Raw genomic sequence first — 9,028 nt, forward strand, 5'->3', positions numbered from 1 at the left:
TATTTATCACTTCAACTGTTGAGAATATGTGCAGTTTTGTCAAATTTGACTGAGCTCAGTTGAAGTCTTGAAAGGATTTAGTCCATCTCTGTTGCTATGGAAACAGCAGCTCATTTTGTTGTTGTTGTTGTTGTTGTTTGTTGTGTTTTCCTTTCAGGTTTATTAGTGACAAACGTGTGACCGCCCAGATTGACAGGCACATTTCTCAAAAGAATTGAGGTGGCAGACGACTTTTGGATCCAAATCCACTCTGCGTTCTTCTGCTGTTCAGCATCCTTTTTCTGAAATCAGTCCCCCCCCCCCCGACCCCACCTGAGCCCAACATGTCCGCGAAGGAGCGCAGCCCCCGCCATCGGCCGTGGTCCGTCTACCGGGCCAACACGTTCGATCTGTCGGCTGAGATGATGGGGCTGGCTCTGTCAGGTAACTAAGTTACCGTTACCGCGGTAACCAGTTTACTCCATCGACGAAGAAGTACAGTTCTAAAAGAGCCTCCCGCGTTTCTCCCTCTTGTCTCCTGTTTGTCATACAGGCAGCAGTCAAGATCCAGACGAGCCTGTGCTGGAGTTCAGTGTGGGTAAGCTGCACATTACAAGCAGATCCAACAGTGTACGCCTGACCTTTGTAGGTGGCGTGAGCCACAACGGGGGAAACTATTCAATTTACATCATACATTCAACATTGAATCGGCTGCAGTAACTATAGCGGCATCACAAAGTGCTGTACTGTGATATTTTCCTCCCACAAAACACAGCGCTGTAGGTTTTTCAGTCAAAAAGGTCAGCGTACACCATCCTGCTGCAGAGAAAATCCACCCCGTCCCAAAGGTACATTATTCTACAGCTTAGTTATAAACAAGGGCACTATGTTGGTTAAAAACAACACTTCCCCGTTTTTAAGGAAAATCACTGAGAATTAAAATGAAATTGCCTCCATTAAGTGCACTCAGAGAAATATCACAAGTATCAAACAACGGCCAAGAGTAGATTTATTACAATTATTACCCAACTAATTTGCATCAAGGATAATGTGTGTGTGTGTTCAGTGTCAGGCTCAGGGGCAAATATACATTATTAGTTTTTATAACCCGAACACATAAACAACTGTAAATGACTGCCGGTCATCAAGTACCAACAGAAATACTGATTTTAAGTCCCTCCTGTGGATCGTAAGGATTAGAGACCAGCCCGCTGGTAAATCCCCCAGTTTGTAATCTCTTCCTGTGTGTTTGTGTTACAGCCTGCAGTGAACTGGTGACTCCGTCTCTGGATCGTAAGCCCACCAGCTTCGTTGCTGTCAGCTGCACGACCCCGCCACAGGCCTTCTGGACCAAGCATGCCCAAACTGAAATCATTGAGGTGCACTGTTGCTCTCTCTCTCGCCCGTCCTTCCTGCCTTCTGCTGGAGACGTCATCTCACCCCCCCTCTGTCTCTCTGTCTTCCTCTCCAGGGAACCAGTAACCCCATCTTCCTGAGCAGTATAGCTTTCTTTCAGGACTCTCTGATCACTCAGCAGACTCAGGTCAAGCTGTCTGTGTATGATGTCAAGGACCGCTCCCAGGGCACGGTAAGGCCCGGCTCAAGAACCACTCGACTCTTCTGACTATATGAAAGTCCTCATTACTGAAATCATGCGGGGTGTGTGTGTGTGTGTGTGTGTTTCATGTGATAGATGTACATGCTCGGTTCGTCCATGTTTTCCGTGAAGGAGCTGCTGCAGGACAAACACCACAGACTGCACCTCGCTCTCAGGTGACACACACAGAGCTCATTTCGCCTGCCAGCGACAAATTTGCGTGCAGGATTTGAGTTCAGGGAGGTTAAACCCGCTTGATGTCCCGGTGTGCCAGGTCAGCGGAGAACGAACGTGTGGGCAACATCACCGTCATCGCCTGGCAGATAGATGAGAAGCGCGAACAGAGAGCTCCTGTTGCAAGATTACAGAGAGGAGACACTGTTAATGGAAGGGTGAGTGAGCGATACAAACTTAAAATACACTCTTCTGATCATCTTTCTGTCATAAGATAATTAAAACTGTAAAACTATTAGCTCAGATCAGATTGGATTCATTCTTGGCCATCAAGATGAAGTGATTAGCTAATTTGACTGATGATTTTCATCTTATCATGAGTGTGTGTGATGGTTTTTTCAGATGGTTCTCCCTGTGGATGAAAGCCTGACTGAATCTATGGGTATTAAATCCAAGTCTTCATCGCTGTGTAAAGATCCACTGCTGAAGGCTGGTGAGTGTGCGTCCATATAAAACCAAATCTTCTCCTCCTGTTGTGACTGTCAAAGTTTAGTAATGTTTGGATACTGAGCTCTGGTCCGTGGCTCTGATGGCTTTTCTGCCCACTTCAGTGTTTGGAGGGGTGATGTCGCGGACGTACCGTTTCCCCACCACGGACGGCAACCACCTGCGGATCCTGGAGCAGATGGCAGAGAGCGCGCTGTCGCTGCACATTCCTCGACAGTTTGTCAAACTGCTGCTGGAGGAAGATGCCGTCAGGTAACATCAGGAAATTGGGTTGCTTAATATCTCACCACGGGAGAAACGTGGTGGTTGGTGGTTTGATCCTCTGATAGCAAGCTGAGAATCACAACATATACCTGAATTTTTCCCCTTTATCAATCTCACTGCCCTTCAGATGTTATATGTAACGTGAAGAATGGGAGGTTCTCAACTGTCGTGTTTACAGCAGTCAACAAGCTACACAAACACTCATCAGCTGGATATCTTGATCATTAACGCGCTTTGCGCTCCGCAGGGTGTGTGAGCTGGAGGAGTTGGGTGAGCTGTCTCCATGTTGGGAAAACCTCAGGAGGCAGATCATCACTCACTACCAGACCATCATACTCACCTACCAGGAGACAATAAGTGACCTCCACGAATACAAAGGTCAGACCATAACCTTATAGTTTAAAACTAAGGCTGGGTGATACGCCGGAAAAGATTATATTACTCTAAAAATGACAACAGGACATTAGCTGTCTGTCTTTCTGTTCTCCTTCAGGTCCCTCATTCAAGTCGAGCACCTTGAAAGCTGAGAGGAAGTTAGAGTTCATTCCCACGAACCTGCACATCCAGAGGATGAGAGTACAGGGAGAGTCTGGTTATGGTGAGCAACTGTGCGGGCAGTCTCTTAATACTGCTGTCTTATTCCATATCCTTTATCATCGTCCTCTGGCTTCCATTTCAGACCGAACGTATGATATCGTGACCATCGGTGCTCCTGCAGCACATCATCAAGGCTTTAAAGGCTGCGGCCTCCGAAATCTGCTGCACAAGCTGGAGGAGGCCAGGAAACAGTGAGTGGAGCTCGGTGGGAACTACAGGCTTCTTATTGTGCTCTGATTTTAACCGTGGACTCACATTTGTTCTCTGTGTTTTTTCAGCACTCATGGGGAGGAGAGGTGAGACTATGTGACGTGTATGAACAGTTGTTTGTGTCTTTTTGTTAGCTGCTGTGCGATGCCACCTTGTGCGTCCCCTTGTTGACTTTCTTCTCTCTGTCTCCGTCACACCGACAGCTCTGCCGGCTCTGGCCCTAAAGGGATGACGTACCAACCTCAGGATGTGGTGAAAGCGAAGGAGCTGATCGGTCAAATTAACACTCTGAAGACGCAAGTGTGTTACTACACCGAACGTCTGTCACGAGCTGCCAAGGAACGCTCAGCCAACGCTCTGGAGAGGACGCTGGCCATCCTCAAAGAGAAGGTGAGGCCGCGCTCATTTGAAAGGGAGGGAAACGCTCAACCGCTGCATCGTAGTTTCTGATTCGCTTCACCTCAAGACAGTGTCCTGTTTCTGTCACTCCGCCTCTCCTGCTGGTTCTCACTCATTCATCACCAAACAAACCAAACTGCTCTATCCACACAATCTCTCTGATGTACTAACAGGATCAAATGTGAGTCTGAGTCACAGAAACACTTCTTTAAACAGATAAGTAAATAAAACAGACAGTAAAGGTCGCATTTTATAGTATTTTCACCAACTGACACTAAGGAAAGTCTCCACAAATTATCCACAGCTAAGAGAAAATAAAATCATCTCGGCCCTCATTTTTAATGTCATGGTTAAATGTCCTCCTGCAGACTCGTCAGCTGGTGACCGTGTGCGACTCCAAGCTGCTCTCCTCAGCCATCCTTGCCCTGGCGGCCGCCCGCCCAGAGTTCACCCTGCAAAGCACCCCGTCCCCATCTTCCTCCTCCCTCTCGCCCTCCTCCCGCTCCCCGTCCCGCTCTCCCTCCCGTCACCCAACTTCTCCGTCTCGTGGTGCAACCTCACCCTCCCGCCACAGAGCTCCCTCAGAGGTCAGCGAGGGGTTCAAAAACAAGCGGGCGTCCTTGCAGGCAGATTTTCATGAGGAGGAGTGGGTAAGTCTGATTTTAATGTCTGTGTTCATGTGGCTGTTGATTTTCTTTTTTAACTTTAACTTTGATCAATGTGTGCCTGCGTGCAGGAGAAGATTTGGTTAAATGTTGATAAGAGCCTGGAGTGTGTGATCCAGAGGGTGGACAGGCTGCTGCAGAGAGACAAACTGCAGAGCGACAGCAGCTCTGAGGATGTTTTCCTGCTGTCAAATGAGCAGCCAACTAACACTAAGAAAGGTATGCACACACACGCACACATCGAGGAACAAGGTACAATCACATATTCACATATTCAGATGATGTTGCAGCCTTCTGAAAGGATCAAAGGGCTCACATGAATGTTTCCCTCTCATTACGTATCCATAGCAACCACAACGCTGTCTGGATACAGCCAATAAAGAATCACCACCTTCATCATCATCGCATTCATCACTTCATGCTTAAATCATCATCACTATTGTCACATTCACACCAAAATCCACCCAGTCGATTACATGCATGCTCATTCTCACTTCACTTCAAACGGTCAGCATCGAAAATGATGAAGCTCCTTTTTTACCTTTTCTCCGATAGAGATCAGCCCAGAAGTAGAAAAGGCATCTCCAGGTGAGAGGAACATTTCCTTTATAAATCAGTGACAAACAACCAAACAGACACCGCCTGAAAACAAAGTAAAACTGGAAACCTGACAACTACTTAACCGATGAAAATGGGACTGAAGACACTCTTTGACCGACGAAGTACAAAGGACACAGCTGAACACACTGTTTGGATCAGACTCTCTGTATGTGTGTGTATTGGTGTGTCTGCAGGTGAGTGGAGTGACGCCCTGTATCCCCTCCTCACTACGCTGACAGACTGTGTGTCTCTGATGAGCGACAAAGCCAAGAAGGCCATGGTGTTTCTCCTGATGCAGGACAGCGCTCCCACCATCGCCATGAGCCTCACCCTGCAGTACCGCCGCGACGTCGTCTTCTGCCAGACGGTCTGTCAGCCTCTGCCTCCCACCTCCACCTGTTCTGCCTTTCACACATGCACAGTTTTGGAGAAATTAGATGTCACTGTACAGCGCGTCATAGGAAACAGCAACATGTTTGTCCATTGATACGAGTCGTGCTGCTTTACAGCTGACGGCTCTGATCTGCGGCTTCATCCTGAAGCTGAGGACCAGTCTGTGTGACTCTGGCTTCCTCAGACAGCTGCACACCATCGGCCTGCTGGTGCAGTACGAGGGCCTGCTCAGCACCTACGGTAAACTTGTGTGTTTGTCTGCAATGCAATGTATTGTGTTGTTGGCGTTCAAAGTAAATATTAATATGTGATTTCCAATTTAATCTCCATTTAACACCTCAGAACGCAGGAAGGTAGGAAGTACATGTGACATAAACAGAAACTAACTTTTTGGGAACAAGATTTAATTGACTCAATTAGGGAGAAAAAAACATTAAATGTGAACTGAATGAATTGTAGCGCTGTAAAAAAAAAAAAAAAGGAATATCCTCACCAATCAGGGCTGTGATATGATTTAGCATGAATTACAATCATCATGAACCTTTTTGCTGACTTTTTGCTTTCTTAAAGGGGAGGAGCTGGCCATGCTGGAGGACATGAGTGTCGGAGTGATGGATTTGAGAAATGTCACCTTTAAAGTTACCCAAGCGACTTCAGGTTTTGCTCCAGACATGCTGCCGGTGATCACAGGAAACAGGAACGGCTTCAACGTCAGGGTCCCGATGCCCGGAGCGATGTTCGACACGCTGCCACGAGACATCCAGAACGGGATGCTGTTGCGTGTGCAGCCTGTCCTCTTCAACGTGGGGATCAATGAACAGCAGACACTGGCTGAGAAGTGAGTCACTGAGACTTCTGGGCAGAAAGGTGGAAACTCATTTTATCTAACTAATACACAAACATGGACAGAGAAGTGTGAATGTACCAACAGGACATTTTTTCATGGTAAATTCATGCGGTGAACCTCTTTAATTCAATTAGTGAGAAAAAGAGTGATTACCATTTGAAAGCTGAAAGTTATTTTAATGTGACGATGAAAAGTGTGCAGACTTAGTTCCCTTTATAAGAGAGTACAGGACAGAGGTTGTACAATAGCTTTGTTTTTGTTTTTATTTAATCAAGCTTCCATTTAATGCAGAGCTGCAGGCCTGGTGTGAAAGATGAAAAATCTCATCTAATATTGTGCACGTTTCCAGGTTTGGAGACACGTCACTGCAAGACGTGATCAACATGGAGAGCATGACTCGCCTCAGCTCATACTATGATCAGTTTAAAGAGGTCCTGCCTGAAGACTGTGAGTCTGCATACACAACACAGCTTCAGCGGAATGAACGAAAGCTTTTCACATTCAGCCCACCTCCTCTGTTACCTCCTCAGGCCTCCCTCGCTCCCGCAGCAGCACCGGTCTGCCTGAGCTTCTCAAGCTGCTGAGCCAGAACGTGAACGCCAACAAAAGCAAGAACGTGGAGATTCTGTGGCAGGCGGCCGAGGTGGACTTGCTTTTCGCACGTCTCTCATTTTGGCCCACATTTAAAAAGCTCTGCGTTTTTCTTCTAATCTCGTTTTCTAAACTCCAAAGGCATGTCGCCGCCTGAACGGAGTCCGTTTCACCAGCTGTAAGAGTGCCAAGGACCGTACCGCCATGTCTCTGACCTTGGAGCAGTGTCAGATCCTGCAGCAGGAGCACGGCCTGGCCCCACAGGTCTTCTACCAGGCTCTGGACTGTATGCGCAGGTCAGTCCATTACCAAATTTCATTAGCAAAGTAATGTGTTGGCTGAGATCACTGATGCTCCAGGTCTGTTTGTCCACAGCGAGGGCTGCAGGAGAGAGAACACCATGAAGAACGTGGGATGTCGTAAATACGCCTTTAACTCTCTCCAGCTCAAGGCCTTCCCCAGAGAGTATCGCCCTCCGGAGGGGACGTACGGGAAGGTTGAGACCTAAGGGGAGACTGATATCTGGAGGAGAGGAAAAGAAGAAAAGACGAAAGGGGAACTGCCGATGGCACCACACAAAGAAAAACACCAACACAATCGGGAAAACAGCACTTTGTTTTGTGCTTAGTCACTGTTAAGATGATAAATGTCAAAGTGCCAGTGCTGCTGTAGATAGTTTCCTCTCTCCTCTCAGTAGTACTAGAATGACACCGTTTTCATGGCCACCTCACAGAACAAAAACAGTCACGATTCGGCTTCCTGTGCTCTGTTTTGGCCAGTGTGCAAACACCACAGCATCAGGAAGACTACGGGCAGTGGAATTCAGTCATTTCAACTTCCCGACAAATAAGATGTGAGAAGGACGAAGAGGGTTGAAGGTACACATATCTATACAGTTTGTCCGGACAAGGCAGGTCTATATCGTTCTTGTTACTGTCAACAAACCATACAGAGACAGCAGGGAATTGATATTTCAAAAATATCTGACATTTGAAAACACAGCGCTGGGCGACATCGTTGCACTGGGTAACACATTCCTTCATTATGGTGGCAGTTGAGCCAATACCATGCACACCATCCCCCTGACATAAAAACTCACCAGCAGACCAAACGTGTATCAGTCCAAAAGCCCTGGAAATATTCCTCCACGCCTAATATAAACTGCCCAGCTTTTGAAAGGAAAATTGCTGAAATAAACAGAAATGATATTTCCATTCTATTGTCCTGAGAGACAACAGAGGATGGAAAGCAGCGAGACATATTATTCTTTTCATGGCATTTGTTGACAATAACAAAAGATGTGTAATAAAGCCAGCCTCATCCTTTAAGGCTACATAAGGCAGAATTTATATGCAGAGTTCCCTCATTCTCAGCCTAAATAACAACATGGGGCTACGCTGAGATCAAATGTAATTTGTATGGACAGTTCTACATACAACCTTAAGTAAAGAGCCGAATAAGAGACCCTGTGAAAACAGCTGTTTAGAGTTTTGCCTAATGTAGCTTTAAATCCAAAGTAGGCAACATAGCAGACGATCAGCTTTATCAAAACTTTTGTCTTTGCCTGTTACGACATTTCTTTGGACCTAAGCTGCACTGTTAAAGTCGAATTACTTATTCTATGTATATCAGTGCTTTTAGCCTGTTGTCAGCTGTCTCCCCTCCACTGTCTCTGCTTCCTCTCATCTTTCTTCTTCAGTCACAAATACTCAAAAAAGTATCACTGTACAAAAAGCACAGATCATTAAGAAGTACACACATGACACTACGCACAGCTATTTGTAATACATCTGACGTGTGACGTCTGAGCTTCTTCGACGAATGGATCACTGATTGTGGGCTTTGGAAGTGGTGTGTCACATTATTCTACAAAAACAGATGTTAAAGACATTTCTGCGGGTTACATGCAGCACAGTTATGGTCGTTGGCCCCTCCAAGCTTCAGTTCAAAATTTTCTTTAGGTATGCGTTTTCAGTTTTGAAGGATTCAGATGAAATGTTTGTGATCAAAATCAGATATTATTATAAATAATTAAAGAGATGCTATTAATTATTTAAGCCTGCATTAAAAAAAAAAACAACTACTGCATACTATTGCATTTGTATACTTTTCCATTTCAGAGTACCAATGAGCACTTGATAATGTTTTTAGACTGAAGTGAAATAATGCAAATTGCATTATTATATGGACCATCAACAACACCAC

The 9,028-nt window shown here is 46.0% G+C and overlaps 1 protein-coding gene across 2 annotated transcripts; it reads left to right on the plus strand.

Moving 5' to 3' along the window:
* Positions 1 to 316: 316 nt before the first annotated feature.
* On the plus strand, positions 317 to 7,331 carry inpp4aa (inositol polyphosphate-4-phosphatase type I Aa). 2 transcript variants are annotated; one of them, XM_029492988.1, is made up of 23 exons: positions 317 to 423; positions 533 to 577; positions 1,240 to 1,358; positions 1,451 to 1,567; positions 1,673 to 1,752; positions 1,851 to 1,968; positions 2,153 to 2,243; positions 2,362 to 2,509; positions 2,769 to 2,899; positions 3,015 to 3,119; positions 3,201 to 3,309; positions 3,532 to 3,718; positions 4,096 to 4,235; positions 4,302 to 4,377; positions 4,464 to 4,611; positions 4,948 to 4,980; positions 5,187 to 5,359; positions 5,502 to 5,625; positions 5,956 to 6,223; positions 6,582 to 6,679; positions 6,763 to 6,875; positions 6,965 to 7,119; positions 7,199 to 7,331. In XM_029492988.1, exons 1-23 carry the CDS (start codon positions 324 to 326, stop codon positions 7,329 to 7,331), a joined length of 2,811 nt encoding a protein of 936 aa, XP_029348848.1. In that variant the 5' UTR covers positions 317 to 323. The 2 variants fall into 2 exon arrangements, with proteins under 2 accessions (XP_029348848.1, XP_029348849.1); XM_029492989.1 differs by lacking the exon at positions 4,948 to 4,980.
* The last annotated feature ends 1,697 nt before the right edge of the window (positions 7,332 to 9,028 follow it).

The sequence above is a fragment of the Echeneis naucrates genome, chromosome 21 (assembly GCF_900963305.1).
Source record: "Echeneis naucrates chromosome 21, fEcheNa1.1, whole genome shotgun sequence".
NCBI classification, from domain to species: domain Eukaryota; kingdom Metazoa; phylum Chordata; class Actinopteri; order Carangiformes; family Echeneidae; genus Echeneis; species Echeneis naucrates.

Coding starts and splice junctions, on each gene's coding strand:
- inpp4aa (XM_029492988.1), top strand. CDS start 324: ATGTCCGCGAAGGAGCGCAGCCCCCGCCATCGGCCGTGGTCCGTCTAC. Junction 578..1,239: donor TGTGCTGGAGTTCAGTGTGG/GTAAGCTGCACA, acceptor TTTGTGTTACAG/CCTGCAGTGAACTGGTGACT. Junction 7,120..7,198: donor GCTCTGGACTGTATGCGCAG/GTCAGTCCATTA, acceptor GTTTGTCCACAG/CGAGGGCTGCAGGAGAGAGA.